The following is a 16596-nucleotide window of genomic DNA, read 5'->3' as shown; positions in this document are numbered from 1 at the left end:
AAAAAAAAAAAAAAAAAGGGAAAAAAAAGGCAACAACAACCCAGTAAATTTATCTTTTATAAGATGTTCAGTGTTTAAGTATTATCTCCACCCTGATGGCAAATGTTTTTCCTTCATCTTTGTTTGCTTCCCTGGGAGAGTTTTGTTTCTCTGTTTGTTTCTATATGAATTTTAGGCACTGAGCTGAAAAGTCCTCCTGTCCGGTACTGTATGTTTGAGCCTAAGCAATGTGAACTGTACAGACCAGCAGTGGGAAATGGGAGCCGGTGACTGCGCCTGGGAGAGCCGTGGCTTGGGACGGCATTCCCGGTTGCTCTGGGGAGCGGGAAGTACTGCGTCGTGAATTGGGAAAATGAACTGTCTGCTGTGAATTCTTGGTTGGAAATGTGGAGAGGGGTTTCCATTAGATTATAATGTTTACATACCTCACCTGATGAACCTTTGAAAGTGTATATAAAAAGAAAAGAAAATAAAATTATATTAAGTTGCTTTAAATCAATATGTATAGCTATAAGAGCTGGGTCATTTGAACTTTGAATATGTATCAACTCTAAATGTTGACATTTTGTGAACTCTGTGCTCCTGTCTTTTATTTCATCTTAGCCTATGGAAGAAGTTGTTGTTCCAGGTAAAAGGTCCCTGACTCAGATCTGAACTCCTCAAGGATTCCCACCACCTTGTTTTCTTTTCTTCCTCCACTGTCGATATTCACCCTATGAGCTTTCTAAAGGTCCGTATTTTATTGCAGCTTATTAAACGTTTCTTTGATATCAATGTTTGTTTGGTGTGATAACTGGGGAAAGTCAAAGGTGAGTGAGTGCATGGGGGGGCAGCAGGCTGGCACCCTCTGGAGGGGGGGGATATAAATACCTGGGTGGTATTTGAGTGATCCTCCACCCGTGTCTGAGCTGGTGGTACTGCCTTCTGTGGCAGATTTGTGTTTGTGGCATGAACAGTGCAACCCCTCAGTGCTCCCAGGGGCTGCTGTGCTGACCACCACTCCCCTTCTCCAAAGAGTTACAGATGGCCAGTTTCCCCCACAGTCACTCCATCCCCACAGCAGACACTGGGCCCTTCGGCATCTCGTGCTGCCCCTCACACAACCCAGGCAGCAATGGCTCCTTTTGCAAGGCATTGTACAGATAGCCCTGGCTCTCCCCAGCAATGAGCCCTCAGCCCGGGGCTGTGTCCCAGCACCACAGGGCAATGCTCTGGCCAGAAGAGGTGGCTGGGGCTGCTCCAGGAATAGCAAATCATCACCCATGGCAGGAACAGCTCTCCCCAGCCTGTCCACCTCCTTGTACACCCAGAAGCTCCCGAGCACCAGCTGCCCGCTTCTCCCCTCCAGGAAAGAAGAGGCCAAGCCTCTGAATGAATAAATGTCATGTTCACATGGAAGACAACATAGACAATACCAAACATCTCCTAAAACAATACAGCCTCTGCCAGCGGAAGGATGCTCAGTGCCTCCCTCACCAGCCTAGTACAAACCAGCGTCTTCAACAGTGACACACACAAACCCCACGGGCCAAACAAAGCCACCGTCATTTTCCTGCCCAGTAGCATCTGTAAACAAAAAGAAAACATCATTTGTTGACCCCAAACATATAAAAATACTATAACAAAATGAAATACAAATATATATTAGAATCTGTAAGTATTCTGTATAAAGAGATACTTTAGCGGTTAGCTTACAGCAAGAACAGAAACACAACACAACCAAGCCCCAGCCGGGCCATGGGCAAAATGAGATGCGTCCCAGCTCCTCTGTGCAGCAGAGGGGGCTCCTGTGGAGAGGCCATTTGTGGCAGAAACACATCCCCGTGGTGGTGGGAATGTCCCAGATACAAATGATGAGCAGGGACGGCGACAGCACCTATGAAGCCAGATGCACCCAGCAGAGACACCCGGAGCCCAGCCACCGCCGGCTGTGCGGACCTGAAGCTGATGTGCTGGAGGGGTACGATGGAGAGACCCAGGGCCGCAGCCCTGGGATGAGTTTGAGTTTGTCCACCCGACGCAGTGACACGCTCTCCAGCCATGTGCAGTGTCCCAGGTCAGGCTCCCACCATCCTTGGCTCCCACAGGCATAGAAGCGATGCTGCTGCGAAGGTCAGGTGTGCGCGGTGCCCTGCACAGGCTCCCCATGCTGTGCTGGCAGTGGTGCTGCCCCGGCTCCCATGCCAGCCCAGCCCATTCAGTGTGGGCTTTGTGGGGTGCTGCCTGGGCACTGGCACCTGAGTCCAGGAGCTAGTGGGACCTGCTCTGGCACTGGTGTCAGCTCCAGGCGTGCAAGCTTGGGCACCTTCAGCCTCTTCAACTGGCCTCAGCACCCACAAGGCTCAAGTTCTGGCACTGGGCACGGCAAACTCGCCCCCTGCCTGTCCCAGCAGCCTCCTGACCTGGCTCTCTGGGCCACAGGGCACCTCTGCTCAGCTGCAGAGCAACCCCCCCCCCCGCCCCGAGCTGATCCTGGAGGATTCTTGTGCTGCCCTGTGCAGCTCCCACCTCTGAAGAGAGCCACCTGGCTGTCATGGTGGCATTCAAGGCCCCTTCCATTAATGGCACAGTGCTGTAGCCTGTGGCGCAGGGCAGGGCTAGCGCTGGGACCCCAGCAGGTATCTGCACCCCACTGCCCATGCCCCTGCTCAGCACACCTGGGGACCACCCTGGTCCTGCTGCACCCAGCATGGCCCCAGCGCCACCACACTGGGCTGGAGCCGTGGTCTGTGCTCCCCAGAGCCCAGCCAGCAAGCAGAGCCTGGGGGAGCCACCAATGGGTCAGGCTGTGACTGTGGATTTAGGACACTTGGGGTGTCCCAGCCATCGCACTGGGGAGCCACTCGCTGCAGCTGCCATCGGGGTGATGGCAGACCCATAGCTGCTGGAGGAAAGGAGGGGGAGACAGGCACTGGGCTTGCCGGGACCACGGGAAGCCAGCTGCACTGCACAGCCCTCTGCCAGCCATGGCTTGCCACGGCCCATAAGGCTCTGCCGTGTCAGGCCTCTCTGCTCCAGCCCCAGGTGATGGAAAAGCCCCCAGCTCGCTGGGCTGGATGCACGGATGGAGCTGCCAGGGAGGGGACACACAGGGGGACAGAGGCGCTGCCCTCCGTGGCTCTGGGGCTGTGCTGGGGGGAAGGCAGAGCACTGCAGGGAGGGGACGAGGGACAGCTGGGCAGAGTGCCCGCCCTCTATCCACACATCTGTGTAGCTGCAGTTCTTAAAAAAATTCTCTATCTACACATTTGCTTTGTTTGGGGTGGGGGGGGGGTGGGGGGTGTGTCTTTTTTTTTTTTTTTTTTCCCAATGCTCTAGATGCAACAGCTCTACCCTCCGCTGGGCTCCTCTGGTGTGGCTGCAGTTCAGGAGCACCCAGACAGCAGCACCGTGGCCGCAGGGCAAAGCGAGGTCCTTGTCTTGGTGGGGCTCCCCGCCAGCCCCCCAGCTCTGTGGGGCCAGTGGCCGCTCACAGGCACTGGCTGCAGCCGCACTTGCTGGGCTTCTCCACCTCCTCCACGAAGGTCGCGCCGTTGCTGCACTCGAAGGCGTATTTCCTGCGCCGGAGCCGCAGCCCAGTGCAGCAGCCGGCACCGGGGCCGATGCAGGTCCCCCGACATTCCACCCAGGCCACCGGCCGTGTTGTCTGGCAGATGGCATAGCCCCGCTGCACCTGGTGGTAGTCCCGTACTGGCTCTCCTCGGCACTCTGGCTCTGCGGGACAGAAATGCTCAGACCAATGTCCCGGCCCAATGTCCCCTGAAGAACCCACCTCCCCAGCACCCACCTTGGTCGCAGAGGGCTCCAGCATAGCCGCTGTGGCACTCGCAGGTGGGCTGGCCACCCGGGGTGAGGCGGCAGTGGCCATGGACGCAGGGCCGGCGGTCACAGGGATCAGAAGGCTCGGTGGGCTGGTTGCAGAGGGCACCCTGGTAGCCCTCGTGGCACTGGCAGCTGTAGGAGAGGGTGTCGAGGGGCAGGCACAGCCCGTGCACACACCTGCAGGCACCCGGCACCATCAGGCACCCGCCGGCATGGCACGGCACCAGCATGCACAGCCCACCAGCACCGAGCGTGGCATGGCTCAGCACCGGCACAGCACTGCGCCGGGACCGGCACGGCACAGCCATCGTGGCACAGCCCTGCCACAGTACTGCCTCAGACATGGCACCGAACAGCCCCGGCACCACTAGTGGCACACAGGCAAGGGGAGGGGTGGGCGGGACAGGCAGGGACAGCCAATGGAGAGGGCAGGGATGAGAGATGGCCAATGAGGGGCAGCCAATGACAAAACAGCCAGTGAGGAAGGGGCAGCCAATGAGCCAATGCAGTGGAGCAGTTGTGGTGAGGCAGCCAATGAAGTGAGGTGGCCAAAGACCCAATGGGGCCGGTGGGTCACTGTGGGGCAGGCAGTGGGGCAGGGCCACTGGTGGTGGACAGCCAGTGCAGCAGTGCTATTGCTTCAGGACAGCCGATGGGGCAGAAGGGTCACTGCAGAGCAGCCAATGGGGTGGGGGAACTCACTTGTGCCCCTGGCAGGGGCCACCACGGGGCTGGTCGCAGTGGGGCCCGTCCCAGCCGGGCTCGCAGTGACAGACGGGGCCCTGGGCGCCGGCGGGCTGGCAGATGCCATGCAGGCAGTAGAGCTTGCGGCAGGGCTCACAGCCTGGCACCACCCCTGGCGTCATCCGCGTCTTGGTGAAGTCCTGCAGTTCATTGTTGATGTAGAGGTTGCGGATGCATCCGTGGAAGCTGGTGCCGTTGAGGAGCTGCCAGAGGCGGAAGGCGGCCGAGTTGACGTCCACAGGCATCCCTGGGGAGAAGAGGGTTGTCAGCGTGCCTGGATGCCCCCTGTGCCCCCATTACACCCCTGTCCTACCTCCCACGTAGAGGGGGGCCTCACTGTTCAGTGTGTAGTGCTTGCCCGAGTTGTCCATGGTCATGGGGCTGCCACCATCAATGGAGAGGTTCACCATCTGGTCAAAGGTCACCAGCTCCACGGTGTGGAACTGCCCGTCGTTGATAGTCTCGGCGCTGGTGGGGATGGCTGGGTCATTGGGGACCCCTCAAACCCATGCAATGGGGATGATGGTCCCTGTTGAGTGGGGAAGGGGTGGTAGGTACCTGTAGATAGCTGAGCTGGGGTGGGTGCCAGGGTCATAGCTGACCCTGACATGGCCCTGGTACAGCTCCACAGCCATGTGGTCACTGTCGCCATTGTACAGCAGGATACCGTTGCCTTCAGCTGTGGAGACCTGGCAGGGGGAGAGGTAGGAGCCCACATCCCTGGGGCAGCACCCCCAATGCCACCCCCCCAATGCCCCTACACCCCCCCAGCCCTCACCTGCAGGGTGATATTGGCCCGAGGCCAGTCCTGCAGGTCAGTGAACTGCAGGTATGTGTCACGGTCCACGAAGTTGACACTCAGCAGCTTCTCACACTTGGGGCCACCAAAGCCTGGTAGGCACTGGCAGAGGGCACGGGCACCCCGCTCCACGCACGGGGCCCCATTCTGGCACTCAGCTCGCTCACAGAGGCCAGGCTGGCCGGTGGCACGGGGTGGCATCTCACAGAGCTGGCCACTGCAGAGTCAAAGATGCTGCTGGGCATGGGGCTAGGAAAGAGCCCTACACCCTGCCCACTGCCCCATGAGGCTCTGACAGCACCCTGTTTTGGGGTCCCCAGGGAGGCTCTCCATCCAGTGACATCAGAGGGATGCTCCCCCCAGCCTCCACCCCCAGAGACCCACACCCCCAGAGACCCACACCCCCAGCCTCATTCCTTCCTCTCACACTGGAGGGGGATGAATGGATGAATAGATGAATAGATGGATGGACGGATGGATATGGTAGCCAGGACTGGTTCCTCCTGCACAGTGACATGTAACTGCCCCAGCTATCCCCGGTGCCCCCCCATCTTCCCAGTGGTACCTGTAGCCCTCAGTGCAGAGGCAGGAGTAGCCGTTCACCTCATCCAGGCAGCGGGCGTTGTTCTGGCATCGGTGGTCCTGGCAGTCGTCGAAGTCCTCGCTGCAGTTGCTCCCCACGTAGCCGGGCGCACACTCGCACCTGGGGCAAGCAGGGGGCTCATGGCTGCCCCTTCCTTACTCCCAGTGTTGGTGGGTGACTGCTCCTTCTGGCATCCCCCTCCCCATGCCCCTCTCACCAGCCTGTGAGCAACAGCCCCCAAAAGCAAATCTCCCCTATCAGGTAGCTGGGAGAAAGGTGTTTGGGGAGGGGGGGCTCACCTGGGCCCCTGGCTGGTGGAGATGCAGGTGGAGCCATGGTGGCATGGGCTGAGCTCAGCCGAGCAGAAATCCAGTGGCTGCTCACAGAAATCCCCTGCAGGGCAGAAGAAGGGGTGCCGTGGGGTGCCCAGCAGCTCCAGGACTAGAGGGGCAGCCCTGGTGTCGCAAGACAGGGGGAGCCTGCGGGGGGCTCAGCTCAAGGCAGGGAACTGCTGAGCCTGCAGCTCATACTGCCACAGGCACAGGGTTCTGCTCCGACAGAGGCAGCTCTTGCCTGAGCCAGGTACTAAGGGTGCCCCAAGGTAGAGGCCTCAGCTGGGTGTACCAACACTTGAAGTGGCTGGGCCCAGAGACCATGGTGATGTGCACTGGGACAGCAGGCAGAGGAGCTATTTGCCCTCATTGCTGAGAAGGGAGAAGCACTGGACACATTCCCCTGCTAGGCCCACAGCGTTTGGGGGTGGCTGGCCCTCATGCTGGGTACCTGTGTAGTGGGCAGGGCACAGGCAGGTGTAGTTGGTGGCACTGGGCACGCAGGAGGCCCCGTTCTCGCAGCTGTGCTCCTTGCAGGGGTCGCTGGCAGCATGGCAGCTCGGGCCCTCGAAGCCTGCTGGGCACAGGCACCTGCCGCAGGACATAGAACAGTGTTAGGGGGTGGGAAATGGAGCATTTTAGGGTGATCTCCCCAAAAATGCCAGCACAGGACCTTAGCAAGGAGTGTGTGTGCATGCCAAGAGGCTCCAGGAAGCAGGGTTCGGTGCCCCCCTGCTGAACAGCGGGCGCAGGGGAGGGTGGCAGCTCCACATGGAGCACACAGCAAGGATGCTGAGTTGCCACGACAACGGGCTGAGAGGCCACTCAGCACAGGGAGGGGGGGGAGGCAGCTGTGCAGCCCACCATCTATTTTCAGCCACTAATTGAGCCCTGGTTCCTGGAAAGGGCTGAAGTATTCGGGGTAGTGAGGGTTGTGTGGGGCCATGGCAGCCACGCAGGGAGCAGCAGTGACCCCAGGGCTGCATCCTGCCCCACACTGCACTGCCAGTGCTGCTGCAGCAGCTGGGTTCCAGCCCCAAATCCTGCTGCGCTCTGCCTCCTCATACCTCCCGCAGTGACGAGACCCCCTCTCCCCCCTACCCTCAGCCCAGGATCTTGTAGGGCTGGGGGGCATGGGGAAGCAGAGCCAGCACTCAGCCCTGCTGGGTCTGTGTTGGCAGGAGGTGCAGGCAGGGCTCCAGAGAGCACGCAGCATGGGATAGATCTGCTGGGTGAATGCAATATCCCAGCTACATCCCCCAGGGAACATGCAGGAGAGGAAGGAAGCAACAGAATTTATGTCTGTGGGATGCCTGGGCTGCATGCTGCTGCCCACATAACCATCTTTTGTGGGTTCCCACCCAACACTCACCTGAATCCAGCTCCTTCCCCATCCTGGGGCTGGCAGGACCCCCCGTTGGCACAGGGGTTGGAGGAGCAGCCACTGAGCGCCACCTCACAGTCTCTGCCCTGGGGAAAGGGGGAGAGGTGGGAGCAAGGAGGGTGCCACAGCACCATGTCCCACTCTCCCTGCCCTGTGTGTAGGGAGGGGGGATGGTCCTGCAGGCAGCAAGCCCCGGGGACATAGCAGAGCCCCCGCACTGCGCATAGCCCCTCTGTAGGGATGGGGACCCCCATGCTGGGGATCCCCAGGACCAGGGTACCTTGTAGCCACTGGGGCAGGCACAGCGGTAGAAGCCGAGAGGGTCATTGTGGCAGGTGCCCTGGTTCTGGCAGGGGCTGGAGAGGCAGGGGTTGCACTTGGCCTGGACACTCAGGGAGGGCGGGCCTGCGGGACAGGAGGTGTGGAGATGGACATCAGTGTGGGGAGAGATGGGGAGGCATCCATTTGTGGGCACCAACATGGGGGGCAGAGACCCAGCCACAGCTGGGAGCAGAGCTTGCCCCACCGAGGGGCTGTGCACCAGGCAATGGGACAGACATGTGCTTGCTTGGTTACCAGGAACATGTCACCAGTCAGGTAAGGGGACAGAAGCATCCTGGTCCCCCTCATCCACAAGGCACCTCAGTGGATGAAATTCTAGAATCCTCCAGACTCACGGAGCACCACTCTGCTGGGTGCGGGGCAGGAAGCACCCAGCTCCCCGTGATGCCTGCTGTCCTGCCCGAGGAGGGCACAGATGGACAGACAGACAGCACAGGCACCTCTCACCTTGGCACTCGAACTTCTTGGCAGGGGTGGTGAGCAGCAGCTTGCCTTCCATGTCGGGGGGCCCAGCGCAGCGGGCGATGCCTGGCTCCTTGTACCCTGTCTTGACCCAGCTGGAGAGCCAGCGCAGGTTGCAGCTGCAGTACAGGGGGTTGGCCCCGATGGCTCTGCAGGGAGGGGAAAGGCAAAACTGCACCTGCTGCCCCGCAGAGGGAACTGGGCTTGGAAACCTTGGGACTGGACACAATGCCCTCACTTGGCTGGGCTGCCACGTGATGGGGGGACCCAGTGCTCCTCCATTTCTGCACCCACCAGAGGTGCTGCCTGCGGTGGGAGGACTGAAGCACACAGCCCCACACCACTGCCCAGTTAGACCACCCTGCTGCCAGCCTCACAGCCCACATGGTGCCCCATGGCTCCATGTTGGGGCTCTCCTCCGCTGCCCACACAGAAATTCTCAGGAGTCCCTCTCCAGCACTTGGGCAGAGCTGCCTGGGACCAGTGCAAACGAGGCAAAGCACCTTGAGGCTGTGCAGAAACAGGATCGTTGCACGGGAGATGCATGGGCAGCCTGGGCTCTGCTGCACAAGCCTGACGGGCAGAGACACAGGATTGGGCTGCTGGGGACAAGCAGTGGGTCATGGCCAGAGCTCATGGGGACAGCATCAGGGGAGAGTAAGGAATTGCTCCGAGAGAAGAGGAGGATAAGGGAGAGTTGCTTTGCTTCACAGCAGAGCAGGGCAGGGAACAGCCGATGACGTGGGAGGCTGAGGGGCTGGATGCCTCTTTGCATCCTCCTTCACTGCAAAGGTCAGAGGTGATGGAGGGCCAGTGTGATCGGCACCTCTGAGGATGGAAGGAGGCGGCAGCCCAGAAAGCAGGTGGTAGGGACAGCAGATCTGCTGGGGCTGACAAACCTGGTCGACAGCACCGACAGCGCCGGCTGGTGACACAGCTCAGCCCTGTGGGAACCAGCAGCGCCGGCTTGTAGCAGCAAAGGCAGCACTGCCCTTGAGCAAGGGAAATCGGTGAAGAGCCAGGGAAGACCAAACTGAGCAGTGCTGCTCCCAAAAAACACAGGGAGGGCAGGACTGGAAATCAAGATGTTCTCCACAAGCTGGAGAAACAGCCTGAGACCCCCAGGATGCCAGGAGCAGGACTGGCCACCAGGCAGTGGGTGGGAACAGCTTAGCAGGGACAAGGAAGGGACTGAAAAGTCACCACGACCAAAGCTGAACCCCTACTCCAGGTGGTGGGCATGGGGCTCTGCTACTGGGGTACAGGGTCCCTCAAAGAGGGGCTGAAACACTGGCAGGAGGATGCGTGATGAGAGATTTGGGGGGGGGGGGGTGCTGCAGGGAAGCGCCCTGGCAGGAGGCTAATGACATGCTGCCAGGGGTCAGAGCAGCCCCGCCAACCCACAGCTGTGTCAGCACGTTGCATGGCTTGATCGTGCATGCGAGGAGACCCCGGTGACCTGGCGGGGTCGGGGGGACTTCACTCCACCTCCAGCGAGGACCATAGGGCCGTGCCAGCAGCACTGGGAGGTGGAGCACGGGGAGGGCATGCATGGCACAGCACTGCCCCACAAACACTGGCCCAGCTACCGGCCCAGGGGAGAGGAGGCAGCTCAGCTCCCAGAGAAGGTGCACTCAGCCCCGTGGTTTTTAAAGGTCTCCCAAGCCTGTGTCCAGCCCTGAGCCCTGCAGAGTGGGAGATACTCACAGGTGGGACAGGGAGGTAACATCTGCGAAGATGCCCTCAGGCAGGCTGGAGATGTCATTGCCATGGAGAGACCTGCAGAGAACAGAGGGTCCTGCGATGTCTGAGGCTCCAGCGTGGGCAGCAAGGACTGTGACCAGCTGGGCTGCCCCCACCCCATGGGTCCAGGTGTGAGTGACAGAGCTGGACCCCACCACACTGTGACTGTTGCAAATGCACGATCTGCTCCAAGAGGCTGATGCATCTCCCCTTGCTCCTTCTGCAGCCCGTACCCTGCCCACCTGCCTGCGCCCAGCTCCAAGCAGACACAGGGGACACAGGCAGCAGGTAGAGAAGGGGCCGAGCAGGGCTGTGAGCAGGACCACTTACAGCAGTCGGAGGGAGCGGAGGCCCTCGAAGGCCAGCGGGGGGATGCACTGCAGGGAGTTGTAGCTGAGGATCCTGCGGAAGGGAAGAAGGAGGTAACACAGCAGCAGGGGCACTGCTGGATGTGCTGCACAAAGCCCACCCTGGGCTGCACACTCTCTCTGTGTGAGCTCCAGCGTGAACCACAGCTTCACCCAGGTGGAGAGGGGAGACCCTGGTGCCCCCAGCACCTCCCAATCTTTGGGGTCCCCCGCAGCTCAGCTGGGCTGCAGCCCGGGGTGGCATGCTGCAGGGACCACACTTACAGGGTGGTGAGCTGGCTCATGTTGGTGAAGGAGGAGTTGCTCAGGGAGCTAATCTTGTTGTTGCTCAGATCACTGGAAAAGACAGACCACAGGGTTTGGAGCCAGCTGGGCCCTGACCCCCCCTTGCTGCTCCCCCGCCTGCTCAGCTGCAATGGGGTGTGAACAGCAGCATGGCACGGCCTCCAAGGGCTGTCACACAGGGTAATGGCAGCAATGCTACTGTCCTCCCTCTGCCCCATGCCCAATGCCTGCAGAAGCTGTGAGCACCCAGAGCTGAGCATCACTGCCAGTGAGCTGTGTCCTGGTCCAGAGTGGGGGACACAGAGGGATGTCGGGGGTCCCTGCACACTGCCAGGCCCCTCCTCGGGATCACACACCGTGAGGACAGACCCCATCCTTGCCCACAGGTCCCAGCAGCGGAACTGGCTACCTGGGCTCCTGTTCCTGGCTACTTACACAAGCTGCAGATACTTGAAGGTAGAGAGCTGCCCTGGGACCTGAGTGAACTGGTTTCCATCCAGGTAACTGCAAAGGAGAACAAAAGTACCTCAAGGTGGCTGAGAAGCCGGAGGTCCCTCCCTCTGCCCTGCTTTCTCCTGTGTGCACCCCTGGACTTCAGGCTGCAAAGAGCATCTCCAGTATCACCTCCCTCCTGGCACCCAGGGCCTGTGGGGCTTTTGGGGACCCCTGGGCTGGTGGAGGAGCCAGTGTGCAAGTGCATTAGCACACCCAAGGGCTCTACATGCGGGTCCCCGGGGACAGTCTCCCAGCAGCCTGCGTGTGCGAGCACACCAGCCATGTGCTACATTTACACATCCGATGTGAGCGTGGGTGGCCGTAACTGTTCCCAAGGCATGTGTGAGAGAGAGCGGAGGGTGTAGAGAGGGGAGGGGTGTGCGAGACAGCGCAGGGGTGCGAGGGGGTGGTATACATATGCATGTGCACAACCAGTGCCTACACTCCCTGCAGACAGGACTTGCTGCCATCCCCCACCCCAGACAGGTGCAGAGCCCCTTTCACAGTGACAGGCATCACAGTGCCCGCACATCCAGACCTGGCGTGGCTGTTTGGGCATCTCCCTGACACACACAGTGATGGGTGGCTGACCCCAGGCAAACCACATCCTGTTGCCCATGTGCTTGGAGCTGGGGCTACCAAGAGCATCCCCACAGCCATGGCGAGAGGTGACAGAAGAGAGGGGCTGAGGAGCTGGCAGAGACAGGGTGGCCCTATCCCTGCTGCTGATGGCAGGCTGCTGGGGACCACAGAGCCCTGGGCTGCACGGCTGTGTGGGAGCTGCAGCTGCAGGGGGTGGCTGTCCCGCCTGTCCCCTCCCAAAGGCCAAAGACAGGGACCCAGGTGCTGTGACAACACCCTTTGCACATCACCTTTGGTAGCCCTGAGTCACCAGAGAGCCCCTTGTTGGGGTTGGGGCTGGACAGGATCCCTTGGCTGGGTGGGGGTCCTGCTCCAGGATGGGGGTGTGGGAGGGAGCATCTCTGCCCTGACACCTGCAACGCCACAGCCGAGACCCTCCCCACCCAGAGCTGCAAAGTCGCTGGCAGTCAGGGGGATGACTGCCAGTCAAGGGAGAACCTGGGCACTCGCCCACCACTCACAGCTCTGTGACATTCTTGGGGATCCCCTTGGGCAGGGCCTTGAGGTGCTTGTTGCTGCAGCGGACAACGGTGTCGAGGCAGGTGCACTCCTGTGGGCACTGGGGCCGGGGGATGCAGCTGGTCTCCTCCTGACCTGCACCAGGCACAGAGAGTCACAAAGCCACCAGGGCCCAGCCCTCGGGCACTGTATGAGGCTGGTCTCGATGCCTTGTGCCCGCCTAGGACTGCTCCTCTCCCATGCCAATCATCTCCCCTCGCCCCCAAAGCGGGGTGCTGCAGGCAGCCCACTAGCAGGCAATAGCCTCAGCCTGGCTGAGAGTCAGTGTATAGGAGTCTCTCCTGAGCCCATAAACTGCCTGTCCCACCAGGATGGATGCAACCAGCCAGCTCAAGGCTGCTCTGATTTTCACCATTTTCAGGTAGAAATCCAGTCCCAGGGACAACGGAGAGGAGGGCATGGAAGAAGGGTCTCAGCCCTGCAAATCCTTCTGAAATAACCTCCTTCACCCATCTCCCAGACACAGGCTATAAGAAGCAGTGCCTGTGCCGAGCAGTCGGAGGAGCTGGCACTGCTCCCCTTCCCTGCCACGGCGCTGGGCTCCCGCGGGAGAGGCGTCCCCGGGACGACCGTATGTTCTCTCGCACCGTTAGGAAAGGCGCAGGATGCAACCCTTCAGTCTTTGACGTGGTGGAGGAGGGAAAGCAGAAGAAATGATGATTTGTTTGTAAATATTTTCCAGAGGGCTCAAAAGCTTTTCTAAATTTAAAAAATTTTTTAAAAAAGGCTTTCCTCTCAACACGAGCACTCCCCGCCTGCTCCATCTGCCCAGCTCCAGCATGTGTGCAGGGCTGGGAAGGGAAGGAGGAAAGGAGCAGGATAAACCCCCATGGGCTTTCCCTACACATCTGCTCCTGCCAGCACCCAGGGCACAGTGTCTGCCAGCACAGACCTGACTATGTACAAGGGCCATGCAGGTGCAAACTCCTCTCCCACCTTCAAAGCTTCTCATGGATATTTGAGTGCAGCCCTAAGGGCTGGGTAGCAGGAAGGGATATCATTAGGGGAAGGTGTTAACAGGTTGAGGTGAGGGACCCCCTGAGCTACCAGCTTGCCACGGGGCACTGTCAAACATCCCGGGAGCAAGGACGGTGCTGGAAGAGGGAACATGGTGCCAGCTCAAGGAAGAGCAGCCTGGTCCCCCCTTGTCCCCGGCGCCGTGGGGCCCGTGAGTTACCTTCCTCACACCTGAAGTCGGGGAAAGCCACGTCCTGGAGCGGGATCTGCCGGAGGAAGTCGGGGTTTTGGCACCGCGGATTCCCCGTCACAATCTTCCTCTTGCGCAGCCAGTCCCCCAGCCAGGCCAGCTGGCAGTTGCAGTTGAAGGGGTTGGCGAGCAGGTTCCTGCACATGGGAGGGAGTGTGAGGGCATCACCTGAGCAGTCACTGGGCAAGGGGATCCCCTGCAGCCCCCCAGTGCAATGGGGACAGCCTGTCAGCATCCCCCCCAGGGCCTGAGACATACAGCGTGGAGAGGGACTGCAGTGTGTCGAAGGCACCCGGTGCAATGGTGCTGATCTGATTGTCGTACAGGGAGAGCAGGCGGACATTGCGCAGCCCCGTGAAGCTGTCGTTGTGGACGCAGCTGATGCGGTTGTTCCTCAGCATCCTACAGGGGGAAGGGGACAAGGGCACCTAACGACCTGGATGGGTGCCACAGGGGAAACCCACCTCAGCAGGGCCCAGGCTGTGCCCACCTCACTGACAGGCAGCAGGATGAGCCTGAGCCAGTCCCTGAGAAGCAAAAACCTGCCCCCTCCCCCCCTCGGCCTCTGGATGTGGCCAGAGGATGAGTAATGCACACCCGAGCTGTCCCCGCAGCGGGGCAGACAGTGGCAGACTGGGATCACAGGCGGGACAGGGGAGCAAGGAGCAGGGATGTCCCTGTGCCCTTGGCAGAGTGGGGACTCACAGGGTTCTCAGTCCGTCCAGGCCCCTGAACATGCCGCTCCGCACAGACTCCAGCTGGTTGACGGTGAGGTGCAGCTCGCTGACTGAGGATGCCCCCTCGAATGTTCCGTCCTCAATCTCTGACACTTTGTTGTTGCTGAGGTTGCTGCGGAGAAGGGAAAGCAGGCTGGGATGGGGGGCTCTGCCCTGATCTCATCCTGAACCCCACCTCCGCCAGGTCCCACTGAGCACCCCACGATGCCCAGTCCCTCAGGGGACCCTCAGCTTGGGAAGCGTCCCCATTTCATACCCCAGGCTGCCCTGGCATCAGTACCCCCATGAGCCCTCCCAGCCCCTGGCCACTCCTGAAGGGACTGTGCCTGCCCAATACTCACATTTTCTTTAGATGTGGGAGTTTCTTGAAGATGCCGGTGGCCTCCAGGACAGAGATTTCATTGTTGTTCAAGCGCCTGGAATGGGCAGCGGGGAGAAGAGCTCAGGAGGTGGCTGCAAAGGGCCTGGCACAGACCAAACCCTGAGCCAAACCCCAGTGCCAGCGATGCTGTGGCTGCAGGAGGGAAAGCAAAGTGAGAGGGAGAAGGCTCTTACAGCTCGGCTGTGGATTGCGGGATGCGCTCCGGGATCTTGGTGAGCTTCAGGTTGGAACACTCGACTACATTGGATTCACAGCGGCACTTCGGGGGGCAGATGACATCGCTGTTGCACTCACTGTTCAGCTGGTAATCCTCTGTCCCTGCGTGTCAGCAAGGGCAGCATGGGCTCCCGTGGGCAGAGGCATGGGGGCTGCACCTGCCCTCCCCTCCTCTGATCCTCCCACACCCCGAGCTGGGCTCCATCTCTTCCCCAGCTCCCTTCATCCCAGCTGCTGTGCACATATTACTCCTCTCTGTGCCCAAAGCAGCTTATCTGCAAGGATATTTATCCTGGGTACATGGGGCTCTGTGCTGCCTACCATCTTCTCCCCTCCCTCAACCAGAGCCAGACCCTGGGGGCACCTCTGTGCCAATCTGAATAAAGCATGATGGGAGATGCTGCAACACATCCTGGTACCCAGCGCTTCTGTTACTGTGCCACCTGGGAACTCAGCAACCAGAAATGACGGGAAATGCAGCGTGGTCCTGCTGAACCAGACCGCAGGGCTCTGGCACAACCACCGCCACAGGCCCTGTGGCCAAAAGGGCACCATGCATAGACACGTGTGGCTTCTCCTCTTACCTGGGATGAAATACTGTTCTTTGGCTGCGGAAAAAAAAGCACATCAGCACCCTGAGCCCACGGACACCAGGCTGGGGCAGAGCTGAGGACAGTCGTGCTGCAGGTCGCCCATGATGGGGACGGGGATGGCTCTCACCTGAGCAGCGAAACTTCTTGCTCTTGATCTGGCCGATGCGCTTGTTGGCCAGGCGCTGGGGGCTGGCGCAACGGGCGCCGCTGGTCTCGATGGGGTTGGTGCGGAGGAAGTCTGCCAGCCACTTCAGGTTGCAGTCACAGACAAAAGGGTTCTGGGCCAGGTGCCTGTGCCAGGGACAGCAGGTGACCACCACCTCCAGCCCCGGCTACCGACCCAGATGCTTTCCCCCAGGAACCTGCCTGCTCGGGCGTCACAGGTGGCATGGGTACTCACAGGGTCTGGATGGCCCGCAGGGATGTGAAGGTGCCCTTGGCCAGGCTCTGGATCTTGTTGTCATACAGCGAGAGCAGCGAGAGGTTCTGCAAGTCCTGGAAGGCATCTGCCCGCACACAGTTGATCTTGTTGGCATTAAGGAGCCTGGCAGGGAGGGAAGCAGGTGAGCCTAAGGACCCCCTCACTGCACCATGGGTGCTGGGGACCGCATCCCTGCTTCCTGGTGTTCGTGCAGAACATCCGACCCAGCCACTGGAGCCTTACAGTAGCTGCAGGGCAAACAGTCCCCCGAAGACACCCTTGGGGAGGTCGACGATCTTGTTGCCATACAGCACCCTGGGAGAGAAAGGCTGGTGTGAGAGAGATGGGGGAAGCAGTGTGGGAACAGCTCAGGGGGTGCAGTGTCCACCCCACACACCCCGGTGTGAGCACTTACAGGGAGTTCAGCGAGCGCAGCCCCTGGAAGGCGTCAGGGGCGATCTCGGAGATCTGGTTGTTGCTCAGGTCTCTGAAAACCAAAGGGAGAAGGTGGACTGGTCCC

At 60.3% G+C, this 16596-nt stretch overlaps 1 protein-coding gene and 1 long non-coding RNA gene across 5 annotated transcripts in view; both read right to left on the bottom strand.

Annotated features, from left to right (window-relative positions):
* Positions 1 to 1366: 1366 nt before the first annotated feature.
* On the bottom strand, positions 1367 to 2432 carry LOC141961487 (uncharacterized). Its single transcript, XR_012633769.1, has 2 exons — positions 1696 to 2432; positions 1367 to 1566 (listed from the first exon to the last, which is right to left on the bottom strand). It is a non-coding gene; the product is annotated as an uncharacterized LOC141961487 (long non-coding RNA).
* An 863-nt stretch (positions 2433 to 3295) lies between these two features.
* Positions 3296 to 16596, bottom strand: part of SLIT1 (slit guidance ligand 1) — a 61746-nt gene continuing 48445 nt past the window's right edge. For 3 of the 4 annotated variants that reach the window (XM_074907569.1, XM_074907568.1, XM_074907571.1), the window contains 27 exons: positions 16492 to 16563; positions 16320 to 16391; positions 16056 to 16199; positions 15783 to 15946; positions 15647 to 15670; positions 15020 to 15164; positions 14806 to 14880; positions 14433 to 14576; positions 13986 to 14129; positions 13698 to 13864; positions 12463 to 12595; positions 11300 to 11368; positions 10844 to 10915; positions 10542 to 10613; positions 10176 to 10247; positions 8454 to 8617; positions 7945 to 8069; positions 7653 to 7750; positions 6732 to 6871; positions 6248 to 6341; positions 5931 to 6068; positions 5345 to 5582; positions 5125 to 5255; positions 4880 to 5034; positions 4525 to 4813; positions 3788 to 3999; positions 3296 to 3714 (listed from right to left, as the gene is read on the bottom strand). In XM_074907569.1, the coding sequence (XP_074763670.1) occupies positions 3470 to 3714; positions 3788 to 3999; positions 4525 to 4813; positions 4880 to 5034; positions 5125 to 5255; positions 5345 to 5582; positions 5931 to 6068; positions 6248 to 6341; positions 6732 to 6871; positions 7653 to 7750; positions 7945 to 8069; positions 8454 to 8617; positions 10176 to 10247; positions 10542 to 10613; positions 10844 to 10915; positions 11300 to 11368; positions 12463 to 12595; positions 13698 to 13864; positions 13986 to 14129; positions 14433 to 14576; positions 14806 to 14880; positions 15020 to 15164; positions 15647 to 15670; positions 15783 to 15946; positions 16056 to 16199; positions 16320 to 16391; positions 16492 to 16563 (3598 nt within the window). In that variant the 3' untranslated portion in view covers positions 3296 to 3469. The remainder of the gene's footprint in view (positions 3715 to 3787; positions 4000 to 4524; positions 4814 to 4879; positions 5035 to 5124; positions 5256 to 5344; positions 5583 to 5930; positions 6069 to 6247; positions 6342 to 6731; positions 6872 to 7652; positions 7751 to 7944; positions 8070 to 8453; positions 8618 to 10175; positions 10248 to 10541; positions 10614 to 10843; positions 10916 to 11299; positions 11369 to 12462; positions 12596 to 13697; positions 13865 to 13985; positions 14130 to 14432; positions 14577 to 14805; positions 14881 to 15019; positions 15165 to 15646; positions 15671 to 15782; positions 15947 to 16055; positions 16200 to 16319; positions 16392 to 16491; positions 16564 to 16596) is intronic. The other variant, XM_074907570.1, reaches the window with a different exon arrangement.

This window comes from Athene noctua, chromosome 5 (genome assembly GCF_965140245.1).
Source record: "Athene noctua chromosome 5, bAthNoc1.hap1.1, whole genome shotgun sequence".
In the NCBI taxonomy this organism is placed as follows: domain Eukaryota; kingdom Metazoa; phylum Chordata; class Aves; order Strigiformes; family Strigidae; genus Athene; species Athene noctua.
The sequence above is the reverse complement of the archived record's forward strand: the minus strand, read 5'-3'. Positions and strand labels throughout refer to the sequence as shown.